The sequence below is a fragment of the Bubalus bubalis genome, chromosome 3, assembly GCF_019923935.1.
Source record: "Bubalus bubalis isolate 160015118507 breed Murrah chromosome 3, NDDB_SH_1, whole genome shotgun sequence".
Taxonomy (NCBI): Eukaryota; Metazoa; Chordata; class Mammalia; order Artiodactyla; family Bovidae; genus Bubalus; species Bubalus bubalis.
The window spans coordinates 49,745,044-49,769,912 of NC_059159.1; the positions used below are offsets into that span (position 1 = coordinate 49,745,044).

Below are 24,869 nucleotides of genomic sequence, written 5' to 3' on the forward strand. Positions count from 1 at the left end.
CTCCCGTCACGTCTTACCTGGAGCCCTGTTATTAGTCCGTAGACAACGACAGCTCTGGTGTGGTGAAGTTTCAGGTTGCCACCGCCTGTCCAGCCACTCCCCTCCATCTTTACCAAAGACCTGCTGTGAACTGAGCAATTTCACCTATTACAGTGGTTGAAAATGTGTGTGTGTGCGTGCACATGTGTGCACACATGCTCATGTGCACAAGATCTCATACACGTACTAGGCTATTGAGTCTTAATGAAGAGGCTTCCCTGGTACAACCCTTGGTTTAAATTTATCCTGTGCTGGGGAATAGGAGTGACCCTGAGGGTACTTTCCTTCTAATTTACCATATTTACCAAATCTGTAAAGTAATATTTTACCCCAGGAAGAGTCTGATTTCCCCCGCCTCTATATTTGTCTCCACTTCCTCCTCCACCAAGGTGTTGATGTAGGATTGGAAAATAAATGACTAGCTGTAACGATGACGTCCACCAGGCCCTCACACGGCTCATTTTTTATCAGGCTAGGAGGAATACCCGTGGGAGTAGTTGCTGTAGAAACCCGAACAGTGGAGCTGAGCATCCCGGCTGATCCTGCAAACCTGGATTCTGAAGCCAAGGTAGGTCACCTCTAGTACCCTGAGTGCCCATGCTTGGGGCTCTGTTTTCCCCACTGCAGAGCCGTGGATGTACTGGGAGCACTGCGAACCACCAATTTTAGAGGCAACCAAATTTAGACAGTCAACAGCCTTGAATGAGTCTAGACCATCACGTGCTTACTTTTAAGATGACTCGGAATCCACCACAAGCTAAATTCTTAGGTCTTTACAGTGGTCTTACAGATGCTAGAAAAAAGTCTCCTTTTGTGGAGAACATGGTCTTGCTGGAAGACGGCTGAGGTGATGCTGCGGGCTCACTGGTCCTGGGTTCTCCGAGCACATGCGTGGCAGAGCTGCTTCTGGAACTGATAAGGACGCCTGCCCTCAACGCCAGACGTGAATGCTGCACTCTGGATTAGGTTTTCACAGCCTCCCTAGGGGTCGGGGGAGGGACAAGAGGAGGCTATGCAGTGGGGGCCCCTGGGTGCCGCTGACTAAGCAGAGGAGGGAAGCTGTGCCAGGCACAGAGGTAGCCGCACGTGGAGACTAACCAGGGGGCTTGCTGGGGTTGTGTAGTCAGGTCACCTCAGGTGGCCCTAGGAAGCATTGATTGAGAATGCCTCAGGTCCCGTCCTTCCCTTGGAAGCAGTAAGGCTCCCCCCTTGGGGCTAAGGGCTGTGGTGGAATCAAGGCTGAAAAAGAGGCATATTTAACAAAGTCCAAGAGCCAGGATCCTTTCTTCTTTTTTATTTGAAAGATGCTGATCTTGATGAACAACTTTGGTTTAATTTTTTTTTTTCTAGTTTTTAACTAGAAAACCTCGCCCTCTTGAAGAGATTCCCCCTTCAAGCTGTGTCATTATTTGTGTCTTTCTCTTTGGCTTTTCCCAACAGATTATCCAGCAGGCTGGCCAGGTTTGGTTCCCAGACTCCGCGTTTAAGACGTATCAGGCCATTAAGGACTTCAACCGTGAAGGGCTGCCTCTGATGGTCTTTGCCAACTGGAGAGGCTTCTCCGGTGGGATGAAAGGTGACTGGTCCGGCCCTGGGCTGGAGGGTGGGACCAGTGCCCCTGAACCCTGCAGCAGAGGTGGCAAGTGTTCATATCACACAGAACTTCTGGGTGTCCTGAGCACATCACCCTAGGCTTTGGGGGGTTGCTTCTGCTGCTGCATCGCTTCAGTCGTGTCCAACTCTGTGCGACCCCATAGACGGCAGCCCACCAGGCTCCTCTGTCCTTGGGATTCTCCAGGCAAGAACACTGGAGTGGGTTGCCATTTCCTTCTCCAATGCATGAAAGTGAAAAGTGAAAGTGAATTCGCTCAGTCGTGTCCGACTCTTCGTGACCCGATGGACTATAGCCTACCAGGCTCCTCTGTCCATGGGATTTTTCAGGCAAGAGTACTGGAGTGGGGTGCCATTGCCTTCTCCTTGGGGGGTTACGCTCTGAGATACCTTCCGAGTTGTAACTTGAATGGGAAAATTCATTTTTAACTGCTCCATACAAAGTTTCAGAACCATCTACTAGGGTTATCTAGGTGGACTGCCGTTGGCGGTTTAGTGAGCAGTGGACTTTCTGATGGTCCTGAGTCGTGCTAAGTCCTTATGCCTCTTTTGTGGCCATTCTCTTTGTTGGTGTTACTCTTTAATGCTCTACCCTGACTAAGATAGATACTGAAATTAGCCCTCATCAGGAGAAAATGAACAAATCCGATACCAGAGGGTGTTGTCGGTGGCAATCTGTGCTGTGTTTTATGGTGATCCGACAGCAGCCGCAGGCCTGTGACTCCAGCGCATTAGACCGTGATTAGGAGGCCCTGCTTCATGCCCGAAATGCCATTACCAAGACTCCTGTGCGCGGGGCCACCGTGGACGGTTCTGGCAAACGCACTCTTCCTCCCAGCATCGTGAAGCTTTGTCTCCAGTGGCTCGAGTTCACGGCTGTGTGGAAGCCAGAGAGGACTGACTCAGGGCGAGCTCAAGAGTGGATTAGGGGAGGAGAGGGAGGGGCAGTCGATCCTGTGAGGTGAAGAGCGTGATCCGAGGGAAGGCAGAGAATATGTGAGGGAACGAACTCAGTAAAGCACCCAGAGTAGCTTGGGGCAGGGGCATCTCTTGCCTTTGAGGGAAGAAAAGCCCGGAGAAGTTATCCTCTTTCAGATCATCAGCTGTGTGTGGAGGGAGTGAGAGCCTTCTGCCGACACCTTTCCCTTCCTCAGCCAGGAAAACCCCTGCATGGATGGCCAGCCTCCCTACCCAAGTGTAGACAGCCAGGGCAATTTTTCTGGGTTTTTTTGTTTTGTTTTATTTTAGTAGAAAAGGCCCCCTTTGTCCACATTTACCGGAGAACTGCCCCATCTTGCACTTTCTTTGGGGAGACTTGGACTATACATGCAAATTAGTGTTTGTATACGTTCCTATTCAAGGTGAATTATTTTTTGACCAAGATAATAAATCAGTGGAACTACCATGAGATACTGAGAGTCTAGGTTAAACAAGTCAATCCTACACATTTTTATTGAGTTCCTACGTGCAGGGAGCTAGCTATGCTGCTTCAGAGAAAACAAAAATAAGTCAGGAAAGTCATTGCCTGAAGGAGTCAAGAAAAATGTCCTGTGCAGAAAGTTAAACCCATGATGTATAAACAAAATATTGCAGTGTTCAAAGGAGAATGATGCTGTATAGGGGGTTGGGGGTGGGGAGGTAGCTGAAATCCCTTTCGTTTATTTTTTTGTTTGTTTTTATTTCTGTGGCCATGCCCCATGGCATGTGGGATCTCAGTCCCCTGACTAGGGATCAAATCCATGCCCCCTGCTTTGGAAGCACAGGGTCTTAGCCATTGGACTGCCAGGGAAGTCTCTGAAATCGCTTTCCTGTATGTATGTTTGAGATTCATCAGATTTCCCTTGACCCCAGACCCCTTGGCTGTAAGACTTACATTAAAAGTCACTTCCCAGTAGCACTAGTGGAAAGAACCCGCCTGCCAGTGCAGGAGACACGAAAGATGCAGGTCTGATCCCTGCGCTGGGAAGATCCCCTGGATAGGGAAATGGCAACCCATTCCAGTCTTCTTGCCTGGAAAATCCCGTGGACAAAGGACCCTGGCAGGCTTCAGTCCATGGGTTCGCAAAGAGTTGGACACGACTGAGCAAAAGAAAAAAAAAAACTTTAAGACTTGGAAGAGAATACAAATGCTATTCCTCCTTAGCTACCTCTTTTCTAGGAAACCATGAAAAATTCACTCATCCTGACATTACTTAGGAGTAAGTCAGCCTAGCTACTCTGTCCCAACAAATTTAGGGCTCAGAAGTTTGCAATGTGCCGCTTGTAGGGGCAGCTTAATTCTCCTGCACATTTGGCTCTGCCCCATTGGCTGCTCGCCCTCTAACCAGAAGAGCAACAGCAATTAAGATTCATTGAGCTCTTTTCACCAGAAACCGCATTCACCATTTTACATGCATTATCTTACATAATCGTCACAACAAGCCCCTCTAAGGGGTGAGTTATATTATTATCCACAATTTACATAAATTGAGACTTTAGGTTAAGTAAATTTCCCAAGATCATTTAGCTAAAAAATGAGAACACAGATCCATTTTACTTCCTGCAGCACAGTTTAGAGCCACGAGCCAGAACAAGACCTCCTATACTATCCCAAGGATAGAATATCTGGGTTCCTGAGAAAGTATAATTGTCCACCTACCTCCCCTCTGATTTGGGATGATTGTGACAAGAAACTGCAAGAACTCAGAAAATGAGTTACAGTTTTTTTATTGTAAAATATACATAACATTATGTTTGTCATATTAACCATTTGTAAATGTATAATTTGTCAGCATTAAATACACTCGCAATGTTGTATAACCATCACTTTTCTCTATACCCCAAACTTTTTCATCATCCCTGACATAAAACTCTATACCCATTAAATAGTAACTCCCCATCCCCACCCCCATCCCTAATCAAAAATGAATTATTAGCCTGATATGGAACAAGATCAGCTGTGTTTTCTGAATTTGTGGTGCTGATGCATTCATTTACACATCGCTTAAGACAAATAAGCTTTGGGGAAGATAGAGAGGAGTGTGGCAGTGGGAGGGGAGGAACAGCCTCCCCCTCATATTTACATACAGGTCAGGATGTTTCCTACATATTATCTCATGTAAAGGGACCAAAGCTGAGAGTCATTCCATATCCCTGGGGGAGATGTTTGCAGTTTGGGTTTCAATACTGGCTGGGGATTATGCAGGGAGGGAAAATAAACAATTATGCCATCCCTGAGTGCACACAAACACACAGCCAGGAGCCGACTGCACTGTGGGTAAAATGACTCCAAAATTGTGTGTAATGAGTAGGAAAAGATTAGAGACAGCTCTTGCTATGCTGAAAATTGACATTAGTGGAGGGGGGAAAAAAAAAACTCTTTACTAGTCGGCCTAGGAGGTCTAATTCGAGCAGTAAAAATATAAATAAATAAATAAAAGCATGTCAAGATGGTATTGGTGCTTTTTCTCCCAATGAGCTCTATCTGGCCGGAAGGCTATTCAGCATAATGCAAAATTAAATTATAAAAACTGGCTGAATATTTAGATGGAAGAGCCATTTGGAAGCAGTTTATTTAGACGAACCGGCAATGACCCACAACAGGGAGACATCAAGCGTGAAATTTACTAGAAATTAGCACCAGGGTCCCAGCCTCAGCATGAATAGCTTGATAGGATGCAAATCCCAGTGATATTAAGCTGCCTCACTGCTGGTGCTACAGGGTCACTCTCAGTCGGCTTTTCATGTTATACTTATTATTTTTTCCCAGGACAGGTTATAAATAACAATAAAAAAAACACATTTATCGAAAACTTTAACTGGAATGAAAGTCTACTTTAAAGTCTCTGATTACTTGGATGTTGAAATACCGCGTCAGCCAGCCATAATGAACTCATAAGAGACGTGATGTGTCTGCAGCCCGTGTACGCCTGACGTTTACCTTCAGCTCCTAAGATAATCTCGCCCCAACCCAATGAGATCTGTCTTGGTTTTGAAAGAGTGGGACCCTGCCACCCTCCTCTCTTGTTTGGTACATGTGGCTGCCGAGGAGTATCCCAGTTGGGTCACAATGAATGCCCCAGACAGGGTTGGTGCTGGGGTGCCAAAACCCTGGGAAGGCTGCGTGATCACCATTGACGCAGATGGGTTTTGCTCAGAACACTTAGAAATCCGCAGGCTCCCGCCTCTCCAAGGACGAACCTATCAGTATTTTCCATTCCCGTTGTGTTTCTCAGCTCCGAGAGTTGACAGTCAGCATATGCATCGCTTTGCAGTTCCCCAGACTGATGTCTAGCCGAAACCCTTGGGGATCCCCCTTCCCCTGCTGCTTCTGGCTGTGCTTTTGCTCTGCCTCTGAAATATGAAGGGATTTCAAACAAATGTGATTCAGATCATTGCTAAGCGCTCCAACCTGCCTTGCAGAAATGTGTGGTTTGGGGCAGCTGGGACCCAGTACAAGCATGTTGTGTGTAGAGTTTGTGTGTGTGTTTATTATATTCTAACAGCCTTTGTTGCTTTCTGCATGTTTTGATGGTTAGGATTGGTGGGGGTGGGGGTTGAGGGGGGCTGTTGATGGTCCAGGTTAGATGGGGGCATTGTTTTCTGTCCCGAACTTGTCAGGTTCAGTGAAGCTTGATGCTTCTTTTCTGCTCACAGTCTTGGAGGCCTGAAGATAATTGTTTGACAGTCAGATCCAAGCCCAGGACAAAGCTGCTAGTACAAGTTCTGCTATCTCTGAACAGAATCAAAAGTCCAGGCAAAATTCAAAAATACTCATTTATTCATGTCTCTCTTCAGGCTTTCATTTGACTCAGCTGTTGCATCAGATCCAGGACAGCAGATTATTTTGGTTTCATGCTCTTTTCTCGAATTAACAGTGGTGGGCTAAGAATGTAGCAGTAAAGGTACTTCCCCGGTGGTCCATTGGTTAAGACTTCGTCTCCTAAAGCAGGCAGTGTGGGTTCCATCCCTGCTTGGGAAGCTAAGGTCCTACATGCCTCCTGGCCAAAAAACCAAAACATAAAATAGAAGCAATATTGTAACACATTCATTAAAGACTCAAAAAATAGTCCACATCAAAAAATCTTTTTAAAAACTCTTAAAAAAAAAAAAGAATGTAGTAGTAGAATGTGGACTTATAAGAGCCAGAAAGATCTGGGTTCAAAGTCTCAACTCTGCCTCTTACTTGCTTAAGCTCGGTTTACTCACCTGTCACTTGGGTACAAGAAGAAGAGTTTTCTGATGATTGATTCATACGTGTGTGTATATGCAGTCATGCTCCCTGGTATATAGTAAGCTAGCTGTGAAGATAAAAAGAGGGACCAAAGTCCATTTCACAAAAATAAAATGCACATATACTCAGCTTTATCCCAAACAATTTGCTTATGCGCAAAATCAAGGTTTTTTAAATTATACACGGGAAGTACATTTTGAATAAAGTCCTCTACTTTTTTGGGAGCCGGATCTATTCATCACAGTACAGAGCTGGATTTCGATGTAGACACGTCTTTAACAGAGCCAACTTCTCTGGTAGGCCAGTGGTTAATAGTTTGCTTTCCCATGCAAAAGGATGCATGTTTGATCCCTGTTTGTAGAACTAATATCCCATATGCCTCACAGGCCAAAAACCAGAACATAAACAACAGAAGCAATATTGTACCAAATTCAGTGAAGACTTAAAACACCCAAACCCAACAGAAGTGAGCGAAGAGGCTGGAAATGCAGTCATTTACCTCTTAACTTACTTTTTGTTTTTCACATGGAACGACTGTTTTGTGCCATTTCCTGTTGTTCCACTTGGTCATTTTATCTCCGCTTCCCATTTCTCCGCGCGTGATACCACTGAGGGCCACTCCTTTCTGTTACTCAGTTTCTGAGACTATACTCTTGGCAGCACTGAAAAATGTACTGCTAATTACACAATTATTTTATTATGTAGCTCTGGTTGAAATATCCACTAAAGAATTAATTTAGTTAAAATAATTTGAACTGAGCAATTATTTTCATAACCACGGAATTAGCGTAAAGCGCTTAAAGTCCTTTATTCCCTGCTCTTCATACAGCAGTTGTGTAATTAGCAGTAAATTTTTTGGATCTTTGCTTTCCTCCCAAAGGAATAAATGTCTTTGTTCTGATCATATATACAGAGTGTATGCCCATTCACATTGCACACAGAGTGGGGAGTTTTTCCTGGGGCAACTTCTGAACTGGGGTGATTCCTTCACAGACCAGCCAGCCAGGTTGGAGCAGTGGGGAGAGGCGCGCTTCCCTCCACGGGTCCCTTGTGCTCACTGATGATTCATATAGAGAGAAGGCCGTTTTTACTTTGGAGAAGGTAGCAGTTTAATTTGCCAGTAACTACAATGAAAGCAATTTCTCTTTGGTCTGCTCTTAAGTTCCTGAAAAAAATCCTTTGCTTTGGCTTTCCAGACTGATTTATTCCAAATTGAGATCCTCTCTTTGATAGAAAAGTTTGAACTCAGTTGAACCTGCTATTTGGTGTTTCAAAGGATCCATTGTGGTTCCACTGAAATACTCATTAAACATCTGGAATCATAAACCTAAAACTTTAGCAGTGTTTAGACTTCAGTGAGCTAGGAAATGGGGAAAAGCCATAAATTATTGGGAAATAAATAACGGATCCCGGATCCCACTTTCCAAGGACTGACTCTATTTTCACACCAGGGGTCCCTTTTCTTCAGGCTGCTTCTGGCGTTGGCTGGGGCGGGGAGGGGGGGGGGTGGGCGGGGGGTGAGGGGTGTTACAGAGCATGCTATTTTGCAGAATAAAGAGGTGTTTCCTCTTTTCCTGTGGTTGTGTGATATTTCCAATAAATACATATGCATTTAAAATGTTTTCTCTCATTGATACCCTGATAAAAATGCAGCTGATAATTAATTTTTTCTTTCTCACTGTGTTTTTTTGCAAAGCATGCATGTACTCATTCATTTATTCAGCAGACACTTACTCAGCACTATGTTCCAGGCACCGGCCAGGACCCTGGGGATGCAAAGATGGAAGATGCAGTTTTTTGGAGATAAAATATTTGAAGGATCCAGTTTCATTAGCTGTGCACTCGGAGGGCTTATCATATGCTAAGTGTCATGAGAAGAATTGAAAAGAACTTGAATAGTTCCTTCAGAAAACTTAATGTAGTGAGAGAGATCACATATTGACATGAAAAATACTCAACGCTGGTAGAGCGAGTGTGAATTAATGCGGTGAAACCTGAGTACAGAAATTCAGGGGAGATGTAAAATGGAGATGCAGCCCACAGGGCCTGCACCCTGTATCTCATGAAAGACAGTACACTTTTTTTTTTTTTTTTAAGATGTATTTATTTTCGTTTTGGCTGTGCTGGGTCTCCGTTACTGCGCAGGCTTTCTCTAGTCGCGGCCAGCAGGGGCTCCTCTTCGTTGTGTTGCGTGGGCTTCTTGTTGCGGTGACTTCTCTTGTGGAGCACAGGCTTAGCAGTTGCAGCACATGGACATAGTTGCCCTGCGGCATGTGGGATCCTCCTAGACCAGGGGTCAAACCTGTGTCCCCTACATGGGCAGGCGGATTCTTAACCCCTAGACCACCAGGGACACCCAGACAGTGCACAGCTGGCGTGCTTTTGAAGATCGCCTGGGGTCTTAAACAGGACACAGCTGGGGACACTGGCCGCTTTAGTCTCCAGGACCTGGGGTGGCTGCACCCCCAGACCTGTCACCTCTGGCCACGAGCAGCCTTATTTCTCTGTGTACTGTGACGGGAACAGTGTTTGGAAGCTTCATGGCCTTTGATTTGTCTCTTTCTCCCCAGATATGTACGACCAGGTGCTGAAGTTCGGCGCTTACATCGTGGACGGCTTACGGGAGTGCTCGCAGCCCGTAATGGTCTACATCCCCCCTCAGGCTGAGCTCCGAGGCGGCTCCTGGGTGGTGATTGACCCCACCATCAACCCGCGGCACATGGAGATGTATGCGGACCGCGAGAGCAGGTAGTTCTCCTTCCTTGCTTCCTCTCGCTGCCCCTGGGGAGCCTCCCACTGTCGGGTGTCCTCCGGAGAGCCTGTCTAACCGAGGGGCCTTTACCTGACTCAGACTGTCCCCAGAGGGCTCCAGGGTCACAAAGCTAGGCTTTCTAGGTAGCATCCGCCAGCACGAGAAGGGAGCCAGGCTGGAGTCAGACTTTCCCATGTGGTCCCCCACCCTCGACTCTTTTACCATGAAATTCTCCATCCGGGCCCCCCAACTTGAGAGACTGTCTCCTATTGGTTGTTCAGATCGACCTATTCAGTATCTCTCTTTTTTTAAGATTTTTTTTTTTTTCTTAATATGGACCATTTTTAAAGTCTCCTTTGAATTTGTGACAGTATTGCTTCTATTTCATGTTTTGGTTTTTTGGCCATGAGGCGTGTGGAATCCTAGCTCCCCGACTAGGAATCGAACCCACACTCCCTGCGTTGGAAGGAGAAATCTCAACCACTGGACCACCAGGGAAGTCCCTCACTATCTCTTTCTTAGATGTGTGGCAGAGGTGGCTTACAGTGAGGTGGGGCAGAAGGACTGAGCTGTTAGTCTGGAGTCCTGGAGTCTTCACCAGACCTTGCCGCAGGCTAGAAGGGAAATTGGAGCCGTCCTCACTCTCCCTGAGCTGCTTCCCCTTGTCTGTGGGATGAGCTGGATGACCATCGAGGTGCTTCACGGCACCCACGTTCTGTGGTTCCAACCCAAGCTTCTCCCCCAGGGCAGTGCCTCCCTCGAGGCTTGGACAGCAGTGTTCTCAGCTCGCAGAGAACTGCAATGAAAATCCCAAGCTTCCGTTAGGCATTGGCACCTGAAACAAAACAGACCAAATCCAACTTCCTTTCATGATCTGTTTTCAGCCCTTTCATAAATCTTACATCATATTTCCTTGACATTTTCCACGCCAGTCCCTATATCCAGTCATTTTGTTAGAGCACCTATGTCTCCCCCCTTTCCCCAAAATTTCAGCCTCTTATTTCAATAGCTGCTTAAGAGAATCCAGTGGTTTTATTGTCAAATCGCTGTGCTAACGTTCTGTACTTAAGGACTGACTTTTAAGTCCCAGCTTAGCCTCTGATCTGATATCAGGTTATATACATATACATGTACACATATCAACCAGTGAGTGTGTTAGTCGCTCAGTTGTGTCTGACTCTTTGCGAACCCATGGACTGTAGCCTGCCAGGCTCCTCTGTCCATGGAATTTTCCAGGCAAGAATAGTGGCGTGGGTTGCCACTTTCTACTCCAGGGGATGTTCCCCACCCAGGCATCGAACCCACGTCTCTTGCATTGCTGCATCGGCAGATTCTTTACCATAGGTGCCACCTAGGAAGTCAGTATGTGTGTGTATATATATATATATATTTTTTTTGTTTTTAATAAAACCTTCTACACTTCAAAAATTATATATATGTAAAATAATATACATATGTATATTATTTTTTTAATGTGTAGAAGGTTTTTCTAAAAGAAAGGTGTTTAGGGTGAACTTCCTGGTAATAGAACATCATCAGTATGTACTGGAAGTGACCCTGAAGTCCCTCACCCTGTCATTTCCATGGCGGCAGGCTGCCCGTTTCCTCCCCTGCTTGGCCTGGCCCCGTGAGCCCGAGTGCAAACAGCAGGCTGCCGTGCGTGCGGGACTGGTCGGCACCCGCTCCCCTCGTTGCACAGCGTGCGTGCAGGACTGGTCGGCACGCACTGCCCTCGTTGCACAGCTTGCGTGCGGGACTGGTCGGCACCCGCTCCCCTCATTGCACAGCGTGCGTGCGTGCGGGACTGGTCGGCACCCGCTCCCCTCGTTGCACAGCTTGCGTGCGGGACTGGTCGGCACCCGCTCCCCTCATTGCACAGCCTGCGTGCGTGCGGGACTGGTCGGCACCCGCTCCCCTCATTGCACAGCGTGCGTGCGTGCGGGACTGGTCGGCACCCGCTCCCCTCATTGCACAGCGTGCGTGCGTGCGGGACTGGTCGGCACCCGCTCCCCTCGTTGCACAGCGCGCGTGATGGAGATTGTCCAACTGCCACTGCACCTACATCAACTTTTTTTTTTTTTTTTTCTTTTTCTGGAAAATGTGACTTCTTTCACCCTTCTCAGCTGTAGATGGTGGAACCTGTATCTTCTCCCTTTGAGATGGAAGTAGACTGATGTCATAATGAGAATGAATTTATTTGCTTTCTGCCAGGCCTCTCTCGCAGCCCACTTAGACTCTCTGGTGCCTGCTCCTCCCCCCCCCGGGGTTACCTCTGTGAACTGAGGGTGGGCAGAACCATAGCGAAGCTATTTCCTGGTCCACAGACAGTAAGTGGCCTCTCTCTGTGTTGTCTCCTTTCGTTAAAGTGCCTCTGTTTCTGTTTTGTCTCCCTTCTTTTCTCTCTGATCCAGGGGATCCGTTCTGGAGCCGGAAGGGACAGTCGAAATCAAATTCCGCAGAAAGGATCTGGTGAAAACCATGCGTCGGGTGGACCCAGTCTACATCCACTTGGCTGAGCGATTGGGTATGTCTGCTTGTCCTCCTGGCAAGTCAATGAGCCGTTCAGCTGATTTGTAATGAGTGCATTCATAGGCCAGGGGAAGAGGTACTGAAGCATTTGATCAAATTCATGATAATCTTTATTTACTGTCCTCTCTATGGTAAGAACCTTGGTAGAATGAAACAGTGTGTGTAATAGGAGGGGAAGTGGGCCCTAAACAGGCAAAAGTCACCCGATTTTCCTTCTGATATTTCCTTACAGTTCAAGCAGCCCATCTTTCTAGGCTTGTGGATGTCCTTGTCCAGAACGGTTAGCGGTACACTGCTGTTGGGGGCAGGCTGGCCAGGCAGAAAGCACGGTCAGCCTAAGTATCCTGTTCCTGCTCATCTCTGTGGACAAGCCCACCTCATTGCTGAGGGATGTAAGAGTCCGTGTCATGGGATGGGAAAGCCACAGCCCTTGCCCAGCGGCACGCTAGGGCCATCCCGAGCTGGAGAAGTGGAAGCAGAGAGCGCGCACTGTGTATGTACAGCAGAGGCCAGGCAGCAGTGCCCCAGGAGCATCTGTGCTCCGTGCGTCCAGCCTTTACCGGGTTGCTCACTTGTTTCCGGGGCTTTTGGAAGGCTCTTGCGATTAGAACATTGGACTAAACCGTGGGAGCCCTGTGTTGAGTCCAAAGCCTGAAAGAGTTTCTGAGTCTCTTAAAACACTGATTTTCTGCCCAGGTCTCCCACTGAGACCTTTGCTGTGTTAGTAAAAGATCATGACTTGAGGTTCTTTTGTTTGTTGGTTTGGTTTGATTTTGTTTTTTTCTAAAGGAACAGAGAGATTGTCTTTAAAAGGTAGTGAAATCCAGTGAATGGAAGACGTAAAACAAGAGATGCTAGCTCTTTATGTTCCAAGTAATAGTTTAATTAGTGAAGTGCCGTTGGTGAGCCCTCTACACCCGCCCCATCGAGAGACACAGAAGCTGCTGGGTGTGCCTTCCCTCGCTCTGGAGCCCTGAGCCGTGCACGAGCGTGTGTGCTCAGTCGCATCCGACTCTGGGCAACCCCACGAACGCAGGCCTGCAGGCTCCTCCGCCCATGGGGCTGTCCAGTGTTTGCTGTACGCAGCGACTCGGGCTACCGTAAAGCCCGTTCGTGCCCCATTGTTTGCCGTTAGGGAACAGCTGCCAATAGCACAGCCTGATCCTTTTACAGGATCTGCACACAGACAGCCAGAAATTGGCCAGGTTTCTAAAATCTACTGCCACCCAGAATTGTTGAGGTGGTTTTTTGTTTTTTTTTTCCCCTTCTTTCTTCTCCAAACAGGATAATTAACTTCTGACCAACCCCATACACGTTAATTAAAGTAACTGCAGCTCAAGTGCAAGTTCCTCACAACTGTACACAGAGAGAGCTCTAAAAGCTTCAGCCACCGATAAGCATCTCGCCCAGATGCTCGTAATTGCTCGCAGCATCCGGCGATCGTTGCTGCAGTTTTTACCCCTCATTCCATACAAAGGCAGCAACGCCACAATTGCAGGACACTACGAATTACACAATTTTCTCTCTCTTTTTTTTCTTTTTTCCTTCTTTTTTTTTTTTTTTGCTGGTTTTCTTTCTGGCCAATTTAAAATTTGTCAAAGTCGGTCTTCTTCTGGATCACTGCCCTTTGATATTTCGCGCACTCCATTTGCCACAAACAAGCCGCAGGGCCGCAGTTCATGCTGACTCCAGCAGAAGCAGAGAGAGCTCCATTTATCTTACACTGCCTGCTGAATTCCTCCTCATTAACTGGGGGTTCACTGCCTCTTTTTAACCCCCCAATGGCTGTTATCATCCCTTCAGAGTAACTGGGTGGTAGGCAGAGGGATCCTCTCTGACATCTGTTTGCAGAGTGGCTGGAGGGTGAGGGGTGTGGGGCTGAAGCTTCTTTCTCTGGGAGGCAAGTGACATCGCTCCCACCTTCACCCAGCACCTTTCAACTTTTGAAACGTGGGAAGGGGAAAAGGAGGAGCTTCCCAAGTGATGGCCATTTAATCATTTGTTACAAATCATCTCATTATCAATTTCCAATCCACGTTGAAGAAAACCAGATTTATTTAACCTTGACCAAAATGGCACAAGAGAAAGACTCCTCAGTGGGCTAAATGTGAAGCAGGCTCTGCCCTGGGGCAGCCTGGGACATGAGCAGTGGAGCTGGAGGAAAAATGAAAGAAAGCGAAAGTGTTAGTTGCTCAGTCCTGTCTGACTCTACGACCCCATGGACTGCAGCCCACTAGGCTCCTCTGTCCATGGGATTCTCCAGGCAAGAGCACTGGAGTGAGTTGCCATTTCCTTCTCCAGGGCATCTTTCCCACCCAGGGATCGAACCCGCATCTCCTGTCTCCTGTGTGTGCATGTGGAGTGAGATAAGTGTGTGCAAGTCCTGGATGTGTTGCTTGCAGGAAGGTTGTTGAACTTCTCCGAGCATCCGTTCTTTCATCCGGAGCGTGGGGGCCACTGCCCCTTCCTGGTCAGCATCGGGATTGGATGAACATGCGTTTGCTCTGAATCTGCAAAGCACCTTCCAAACGTGGGGATCGGCATCCTTTCCTCTCCATCCTGGTTGCCAGAAGCAGCCGCAGGTGCCGCGTTGGAATCGAGCGCTCTGGGTGGCTTCGGCCCACTTTGGGAGCGAGTGGCACAGGGAAGGAAACGTGAGAGCAGCAGTGGCAGCAGTCTCGTCTCTCAGGCGTTCTCGGTGGGATGGGGAGACCGTGGGCATTCAGGCGTGTTTGTGACAGGACAGGTCAGCAGCGGTGTAACGGGAGGAGTGTCGCAAAGCCAGCTCCTTTGGGGTTCACATCAGCGTCTGACTCCTTTCTTTGTGCCTAGAAGCAGACTGCCAAAATGCCTTTTTTTCTTTTACAAAATGGGTAAAAATGACTTAATTTTCCAGATTGGGAGATTGAGGCAGAAGGAAGCGTTAAATAAGTCATCCAAGATACAAAATAAATATATGCCTGTGCCCAGGAGGGAATTTCTGGTTCCCTGTGCGCCGCTCTTCTCAGGATTTCCTCCGATTTGCCTTGGGTACTGAGCCTGATCAAAGTTAAACAAGAGCACTTCCCTTTGTGATCTGAACCCAGCTGCCCCGAGAGGAACCTGCTGCAGGAGGGAGCCTGTGGGAGTGGATGTTGTCCTGCGCTCCCCGTCCCTTCCCAGTCGGCCTTGGCCCGGGGGAGCGTGCTGTCCAGCCACTTAGACCAGTGCACGGTGACTGACTGTGGTCAAAATCGTAAATGGTATTTACTCATTAATAATACTTAGTGAATAATTTAATTTTGAACAGCTGACTTCAGGCAACCCTGGCATGCTGCAGTCCATGGGTTGCAAAGAGTCAGACACGACTTAGCGACTGAACAGTAACTTCATGTCTTTGGGGATTTTATTTTTGAGAAAATGACCTCTTGTCATCTTATCCAATTAGTTTGGATGGTGGTGGTGAATTACTAGTGCGCAGTTCTCTGGTTACAACAGAGAGGATGAAATCAGTATGTAGATTGGCCCCTGATGAAGGAAAAGGGGATTGCCCCAGCAAAAAATGCAGTGTCGGCCCAGATCCCGGAATCTTGCATTGCCAGGTGGGTTCTGACCCTGAGTCCTCGGAACCAGGGCTTGGCAGAGTCAGTGCCGAGGGGAGCATGTCCTCCGTCTGGTTGCCGTGAGGAAATGAAGCTCCATCTCTGGACGCAGCGCGCAGCCCCCCAAGGCCTCCCCGTCTCGCTCTGACATCCTTCTACCTCCGGGACAGGCAGGGTGGCCGGGGAGCGGGTCGGCCTTCACAGCCTGGCCTCTTGATGCTGTGATGTATGGTCCTCCCGCATCTTCGCCCTCCTCCCATGTTCAGAGGGAAGTGACACATCAATTTAGGCGGAGGGGGAGCCGTCCGGTCCAAGTGCAAAGCCACTGTACGCTCCCTGCAGCCCCTGTCCTCGATGCTAAGAATACCCGGGCCAAGGGGCCGCTTGGTGGAGCTTCTTTCTTCTCCAGACACACGTCTTGGCCGTGGCCCTGTTCCCGGACAGCCGGGCAGCCTGCCGTGCTGCATGCCAGCTGTGCCCACAAGGATGGAGCATGCCCTGGGAGTGGTGGTCTGAGGCAGGCAGAGGCAGCCCCAGTGAGCTGGCCCCTGCCCAGATCTGCACGCACACCTACCCTTCACCCCACGCCTTCCAGCCTGGGGCAGCCCAGGCGCAGAGGGAATGTTGTGACTGAGGGTGAGGAGCCACGTGTCTGAAGACCCTCAGGCCTGCTTCCCTCCTGAGCTTCCCCTTTAGCCACCAGGATGACAGGAAACTGATGCGTCCTTGAGTTAAGGGGACTCAGCTGAGCTGCTCTCTCTGGCAGAGATGATGGAGTCTCTGCGCTCCGTGTGCTTTTCCATCTCTTATGTCCTCTTTGGGATGCTGTAAGCGGAAAAGCCCGCGTGGCCTGTTGAAGCAGGAAGCAGTGTCCCTGCCTGGAAAGCTGAGCACAGGAAAGAAGCCCTACCAGTCAGCCTGGGGAGTGGCCTCTGGCCCTCTCTCTGCTGTATGTGGAGTGTCCGCCTGGGGGCATCGAGGCCCCAATCCCTGGTCCCTGTGATAGGTGACTGCTGAAGGTTAAATCATGAAGGCGAGGGTGGGATTGTGCCTCCCATCTTAAGGAAGTGAAGGTGAAAATTGTTAGTCCTTCAATCATGTCTGACTCTTTATGATGACCCCATGGACTGTAGCCAGCCAGGCTCCTCTGTTCATGGAATTCTCTTGGCAAGAATACTGGAGTGGGTTGCCATTCTCTTCTTCAGGGAATCTTCCTGACCCAGGGATCAAACTCAGGTCTCCTGCATTGCAGACAGATTCCTTTACCGTCTGAGCCACCAGGGAAGCCCCCTCTTAAGGAGGCCCAGCTTAAAACCCACCTCATCGCACCGGTTCAGAAGCTCTTTGGCCCTCGTGCAGTTTAGTGCAGTCGTGACAGCTTTTTCTGGGAAGAAGGGGTCCTTTTGGTGTGCTCTGCTAATCGGATTTTGTTTGTTGAAGCATCTGGGCTTGCCTCTTCCCAGGAAGGAGTGAGTCACAAGTCCATCAGGCTGGAGGGACCCGGCAGGCCCTTTGTGAGACTGAACCTAAGCTTCTGCCTGCCCAAGGTGGTCAGAACTTGTCAGAGGGACCCTCTTCCCCTGTGGGTCCCTGGTGACTCAGATCCCTGTCCTTCCACCTTAGGGAGAGCACCCTGGAGAAGGAAAACAGACTGCCAGGCTTCCTGCCACTAGAACTCAGAGAATCTGCGCTGTTTGCTGAGCCTTCTGTGTGGGATGTGTGCAGGGTGGCCCAGGGGACAAGTAATATATTTAATATCTGTTAGTCCCACTTGGAAATCTCTGGGTTGACTATAAGGATTCTTAAAAATATGAACAGTAGAGGACTAACACCTTAGCAGAGCACTAACAAGAAACCTCAGGGTTAAATGTCCCTTGAGAGAGTTGCTGTTAAAATCAATATGCAAATACAGTTGTATTTAGATAGGTATAGCTCCCTCTGAAGAAAAGCAGATATATGAAAATGGGATTTAAGAAAAAAAAATAGATACATTGGGAGAAATTATTCCCATTACAAAAGGATTATTTGCTTTACCAAAGGAGTCACTGCAGGGCTCCTTCTAAATAGCTCCCTTAAGGCATTAAAAACAGGATCTGATTTACACAGTTTTTCAAGAACGCTTTTGGGTAAAGAAAGGCACACCCGTTATGGGTACAGAAATCGTTTTGCAGGGTTTTGGTGGTTTTTTTTTTCTTTTCTCTTTGCGTCCTATCTTACTATCTTTGTAGAGAAATTTCTTTCAGCATAGAAAATGGGGTTACATAGATCTTTTTAAACAGCTACTTATGTTTGTACTTCAGAATCTTAATAAGATTCCAGTCTTTTTTTATGCTGATTTTTCAGTCTCCAGGTTGAGGAATGGGTGTGTGTTCTCAGAGCTGAAATATTCAGGAGCTTAGTGGGGAGGGTGATCTAGTCCTTTTTCTCTAGCATTATAAGTATTTAACCAATCAAAGCAAATTGCTTTCTTCTTAGGAAGAAGAAGGGCCCATAAAAGTTAAAATTGGGTTTAAATTTACATAGGCTTCTTCATAGGACTAAAAAAAAAGTTAAGAATTAAAAGAACACACACATTCAATATCACATTCTTTTATAAAACATTTTTCCTATTTGCCCAATTAGGATGGTTGTTCCATAAATGAGAGGCAGCTCAGAAAAGGGAAGAAATTTCTGCAAGATCACCCAGTGCCTTTGGCTGAGCGGAGAAGTTTTAACCTACCACTCTGACTTTTGTTCTGAGCTTTGAAGGTCTCACCCTCCCCCCGAAATCCTACTGTATAGGACGCTCTGCTCATGCCTAGGATAAGGTCGACCACCTCCTGTCTCCCCCAGGGTCAAGGCTGGGTAGAAACACCTCTGCTGCTGAAATCGGTGTTCTCCTCAGAAACTTCTCTTCAACTTTGACCCCCTGGAGGAGAGAGGTGGCTTTTCCTTCCGTCCTGGCCCCAGGGGGACACCTGACAGGCTGCCGTCCTATGGACACTTGCAAGTCAGTTTAACTTGTTTCATTTCAGAAGTATGGACTCTGAAGCCAGACTGCTTAAGTGCAAATCCAGCCCCACCATTTCCTGCCTTTGTGGCCTTGGACTTCACTTCTGTGTGTGCTTCAGTTTCCCCATCTAAGAAATCACAGCGATCTTTTGTCGTGAAGATGAAAGGAGATGAACAGTACTTACACATGAGTGTATGGGAATATCTCAATAATGTTAGCTTTCATTAGATCACACTAATAGTATCTCTTCTTGCATTTAACTCTTTAAACATTTTTAAAAAATACTTATTCATTTATTTCTTTGGCTCGCCAGGTCTTAGTTAGGGCCCACGGAATCTTTGATTTTTGTGGCAAGACGTGGCATCTTTAGCTGCAGCATGCAGGCTCTAGTTCCCTGACCAGGGACCGAACCCAGGCCCCGAGCACTGAGAGTGCAGAGTCTTAGCCACTGGACTGCCAGGGAAGTCCCTCTTCAAACATTTTTCATTATAAGGCTGGATTTTTAGGTTTTCGTGGGGACTGTATTTTGGGGGACGGAAGGACATGGGAATGACCTACCTCTCTTTTCCCATTTCAGCCTTGTCCTAAAGTAGGATTCTAGAAGGAATGACTTTCCTCTCAGAGGCATATTCTTAAACACACGCACACATGCCGGCTTGCTTCCCTAAAAACCCTGAGGCCCTGCAATCTGGCTAGAAAAGAAAGAAAACCATTCCAAGATATTTAATTGTACAGGGAGCTTACAGGATTGATCGAGAGCTTAGCTTTTTACAATAGTCCAGTGAATAAGAAATGCTCCTGACAAACGATCAATGATAGGATAATCACTCTTTATCCCCCTCCTCATTCTTACCTCCTTTCTTCCAGGAGAACAGGGTTCAGAAGTCAAAAATCTTTATAGACGCCGCTTTTAAATTAAGCAGAAAATAGACATTGACATATTTGTTAATCTCCCCTAAATCATTACCGGGACTGGCTGCTTTGCTGTACAAGGAGAGGGGCCCCCGTGTGCCGTAACCAGCTGAAGAGCAGCCTTTTTATTTGTAGAAAATAAAATTGAGAAAACCTTTTATTCCCCCTCTTTAAGTACACTCGTCTTTCTCACGGGCATTTAAAAATGCATACCTTCTCTACTAATGTCTTTGCCTTGCTTTGCTGCTTTTGGGGAAGTAGGTCTGAACTATAATCAGAGGCATTGCCAAAGGAATCAGACCCTGCAGGCTTCGGGGGATGCTCTGGGATCCTCCTAGTTTCGGAGGGCCAGGCTGTCGGAGGGGGTTTATTTCATTATTCTTTCAGAGCTCTAGAATAGCTTGACTGGGTGGATGAGAATTTTGTTAGTCCGGGAACTAGCCTTCTTGTCCCCGTTGCTGGTGAAGGGGCCAGTTATCCCTCCAAGGCCTTGTTCCCAGAATGCCCTGTTCCTAAGCCCAGAAGTCCTCCCATTCTGCACCCAGTGCTGAGCTGTGCTCTTAACTCCGCCTAACACTGGACCAGACTCTGGCCAGTTGCCCTCCTCTGGTCACTGCTTAGCCACTTTCAGTACTATTTAACGTACAGGCTTTTGAGACAGCCAGAGCCAAGTGTAAATCTGACTTCTCTACCTAAGAGCTAGGTGCCGTTGGGCAAGTCTCTGTCACATTTCAGAGCCTTGGTGTACTCAGACCCTGTCTGGAAGGTTGGGTTGGTATAAGGATTAGAGATGGTGTTCAGTAACACTGAGGTGGCCTGCTGGCAGCCACAGTGTTAGCTGCTGACCAGACCCGAGTCTGAGCTGTGGTGACTTATGAGCTGTGTGTTCCTGAAACCATGGAGTGCAGTGCCTGGCACACGGGAAATGCTCAGTAAATGGTGTGTGTTACACACGGGGCACATATCGGAATGGATGTTGTTGACCTAGAGGGGGCATGCTGGGAGGGTCTGGAAGCCCCTGTTCAGGCACATGCTCGGCCCTGCCGTTCCTGGGCCCCCAGCAGGGCTGTGATCCCTGCTGGTCTTGAGGCGCCTCGGGGTATTTCGAGTTCAGTTCCAGTTGTTGTTTACTCACTAAGTCGTGTCCTACTCTTTTCAGAGCCATGGACTGTAGCCCACCAGGCTCTTCTGTCTGTGGGATTTCGCAGGCAAGAGTACTGGAGTGGGTTGCCATTTCCTTCTCCAGGGGATCTTCCGGACCCAGGGATCTAATCCTGTTCCCTGCATTGGCAGGCAGATTCTTTACCGCCGAGCCACAGTTCCAGACCCCCACGATAAAGTGAATCTTGCAATAGAGTGAGTCCCATGATTTCTTTGGTTTCCCAGTTCATAGAAGAGTTACGCTGCTACTATACTGCTGTCTGTTAAGTGTGCAGTAGCATTATACTATCTTAAAAAACTATGCACTTACCCTAATTTAAAACCACTTCAGTGCTAAAAAAAGTGTTCACCATTTATCTGAGCACCTTCAGCGAATCATAATCCTTTTGCTGTTGCTGGTGGAGGGTCTTGCCTTACTGTTGACGGCTGCTGACTGATGAGAGCGGTGGCTGCTGAAGCTTGGGGCGGCTGTGGCAGTTTCTTAAAATGAGAGAAAAGCCGGGGCTGCATCGGTTGCCTCCTTCGCCAGCGATTCCCTGGTAGTGCGCGCCTGCTTGTAGTGTGCGCTCCTGCTTGAGAGCGTTGTTTGATTTCACCATAACAAGCACAGTTACAGGTATACCTAGCTTCGTTGCATTTTCAAACTTTTTCATTATTATTATTACATTCCTCATGGTGATCTGTGATCAGTGACCTTTGATATTATGTTTTGATGTTTTTGTACTTGTTTCGGCATTTTTTAGCAATAAAGTATTCTCTAGGTATGCCTGTAACAGGGAGTCATGTCCTAGCCACTCACAGAGTGGGGTTCATTGGCCACGTTGTCTTGCTCTGGTTGTGGAATGAGACTGAGGTGGCGCCTCAGCTTCCTCAGGTAGGAATCTGCCGTCCTCTGATTTAGCCTTTTCTAAAGTTTTAAGGGATACCACTACCAAAACACGTGTACACATAAGCCGGGAACACACACAGCACAACTTGCAAAAGCTTCAGGAGCCCAGCTGCTGCACATGGGGCCTGGCTTGGCCCCGTTCCAGCTCTGTGACCTCGATAAGTTACATAAATAAGCAGTGCCCAGTTTCCTCGCCTGTAAGATGAATCCTCAACAGGAATGGTAGCCTCATAAGGTCGTTGTAAGGATTAAACAGGTTAATGGATGAAAAGCACTTAGAGCAGTGCCCTGTATGTATTAGCTTTGGTTAATTGATTATACGCACTAGGGGGCCAAGATAAACTTTTTTTTTTAGTGGCACTTATTTTTCTAATTTTTTCCATTTTATAAAATTTTATAGAAAAGTTACAAGAATGGTACAATGGACTTCAGATGCCCTTTTCTCAGATTCACCTGCTGTTGCCATCTTGTCTGACTCGCTTTACCATTTTCACATCCATGTGCTGCCTCGCTCACTCCCCCCACACATGTATGCGCTTTGTTTGAACCGTCTGAGATCATTTGTAGACATCACGCTCCTTTGTCCATACGTATTCAGTGTATGTTTCTAAGAAGAGACTTTCTCTTACATAGGCAAAATACATTTATTAAAATCAGAAGCTGTAACATTGATACAGTACTACTGTCTAATCCATGATTCATATTAAAATTTACCAGCTGTCCTAATAATGTCCTTTACAGCCTTTCTAGGTTTTTTGTTTGTTTGTTTGTTCCAGATCTGAGACCTAATCTCAGCACATGTTGCAATTTGTCCTCCAGGATTTTGTCTCCTTTAATCTGGGATAGTTCTTGGCCCTTTCTTTGACTTTCATGATCTTGACATTGTTTAGAAAGTCCAGGTCACTCTCTGTAGCATGTTCCGCCATTTGGGTCTGTGTTACGTTTCCCTGGGGTTAGAGATTATGCACTTTTGGCAGGAATATTGCAAAAGTGATGTCATGTCCTTCCCAGGACGTTTTGTCAGGAGGCACGTGACGTCAGCTTGTCCTGCTCTTGGTGCTGGTCAGCTTGGATTCCTTGTTTAAGGTTTTGTTCACTGGGTTAATCCACTGTAACGTTTCCATCTTCCCCCTTTGTAATTAATTAGTGATTTGTAAGGAGATACTTTGAGACTATGTAAATATCCTCCTGTTCCTCGTCAAACGCTCACGCACTAGTGTTAGTATCTGTTGATAATTCTTGGCAGAATCGATGACCGTGATGGCTGTAAAATGGTGATTTTCTAATTCTGATGGTGATTGTCCTTCTCTATTAGTTGTTGGTCTGGGGAGAGGGAGGGCTTTCTTTCCCCTTCTCTTCCATTTAATTACGTGTGTCAGGGTGACTTACAGGTTCTTATTTAATTCCATAAATATTCAGCCCGATGCGCAAATTGTCCCAGATTTAGCCTGCTGGAACACCTTCACACTGGCTCTTGTGTCTTTTTTTTTTTTTTTTTAAGAAGTTCTTTATTTTGTTTTGGCCACATGGCATGTGGCGTCTTAGTTCCTTGACCAAGGATCAGACTTGCACCCCCTGCAGCAGAGGCACAGACTCGTCACCACTGGACCGCCAGGGAAGTCCCGCCTGTACCCTTGTTACACGCCCAGTCAGGTTTTGAGTGCTTGCCCACATTTTGTGACAGTACGTTCCAGGTTCATCTTAATATTTCTCCTGCCCCAGCCCTGGAATTAACCATTTCTCCGAGGAGTCTCTTGGTTCCTTTTATTGGAGAAGAAAAGATCTTTGCTTTCCTATCAAGGGTATTATACCCGTGACTGTCTCATCTCAGAAGAAGCTGGTCAGCTGTCCTCCCAGGGATTCTCCGGCCTGGAGTGAACGGGCCTCCGTCTCATCTCACGGCTCGGGGCCCGCTGTTGTCACGCCATGCTCCTGCTTTGGAAAGAAGGCTGCTGAAGGGCCAGGGGCCCAGTGTGATCGGTCAGTGTGAGAGCCCAAGGAAGGATCGCCCTCCCCACTGCCCATCACAGCCTCAAAGTAGCAGTGGGTTTAAAGAAAGAAAACAAAAAGAGTGGACTTGGGTATCCAAAAACCTCATAAACCTGAAACTAGGTACTAGAGTTCCACCCCTGATCTGTTAACATGTGTTTGTGGAGGATACTTACAGCTCGCTCGGCAGCCCAAGGCTGTTTACGGCTTGTGATTCATAGCGGCATAAAAAGCGAGGCCCGTTCCAGACGGACGTGCTGGAAACAGGCCTTTCCCTTCTGCGTGCCGTCACCTGTGGCCACGCAGTCGTTTGTCAGCGTTGGTGACCAAGCACTTCAGGTTGTCGCCAACACCAGGGGCTGTCACCTATCGCTCCTTCAGCTAGACTTACGCGTCCTTGCTAGGCAGACAGCTAAATTTTCGGTATTGATTGCAAGTCTCATTCTGAGAGTCATTAGGGAAAAAAGTACAACGGGGCAGCTCCTCTCCTGGGATACTGTTGAGTGGGGGCGGGAGGCTCCTTGTTATAAGTAATTCCACGGTCTCATCTATTGAGTGAGGGTGCCACGTGCTTGTAAGTTGGGTGATCCAGATGGGGTTTGTGGACTGTCTTTTGTTTATTTGGCTGTGCCAGGTGGGTCTTAGTTGCGGCTTGCGGGATCTACTTCCCTGACCAGGGATCAAACCTGGGCCCCCTGCATTGGGAGCACGAGGTCTCAGCCACTGGACCACCAGGGAAGTCCCCTGCCTTTCTCTTTTCTCCTCCTCTTCTTTTAGCCCAAGAACTAGAGTGTCTTGGTCACGGTGGTCAGGGGTTGGCTCTGGCCATAAGAGCCCAGGCAGGAGACGAGGAGGCAGGCTAATCCACTGAGCCAGCATGAGCCATGTGCTTCAGGCTCTCACTGGGGTGGATTCTGACAAATTTCAGGTTAAGAGTATCCAAATGTGAGTTTAGAGCTGTGAAGCCAGGCAGCTCCAGCTCTGAGGACAGCAGGTCCTCGGTGGGGTGGGCAGGTGACCAGACGTGGGGAGGGAAGCGCTGCTGCTGGGTGTGCAGAGGCGGAGGGCGTCCCCAGATGGTCCACGCTCCGGGCGGGGCAGCCACTCTGGGGCTGCTTGCGGGGCACGGGACAGTGTCCTTCGTGGGCCTCCTGTTGGTGAGATGGGGAGAGGTCTCCAGGAGGCAGCTGGCACCTGCTTGG

At 47.9% G+C, this 24,869-nt stretch overlaps 1 protein-coding gene across 7 annotated transcripts in view; it reads left to right on the forward strand.

The window, feature by feature from the left end:
* Nucleotides 1-24,869, forward strand: part of ACACA (acetyl-CoA carboxylase alpha) — a 288,741-nt gene that overhangs the window by 252,197 nt on the left and 11,675 nt on the right. For 6 of the 7 annotated variants that reach the window (XM_025281124.3, XM_044939574.2, XM_044939575.2 and 3 more), the window contains 4 exons: nt 511-607; nt 1,480-1,615; nt 9,433-9,610; nt 12,026-12,138. In XM_025281124.3, coding sequence (XP_025136909.1) covers nt 511-607; nt 1,480-1,615; nt 9,433-9,610; nt 12,026-12,138 — 524 coding nt within the window. Of the gene's footprint in view, nt 1-510; nt 608-1,479; nt 1,616-9,432; nt 9,611-12,025; nt 12,139-12,375; nt 13,101-24,869 lie in introns of those variants that run through there. The other variant, XM_025281126.3, reaches the window with a different exon arrangement.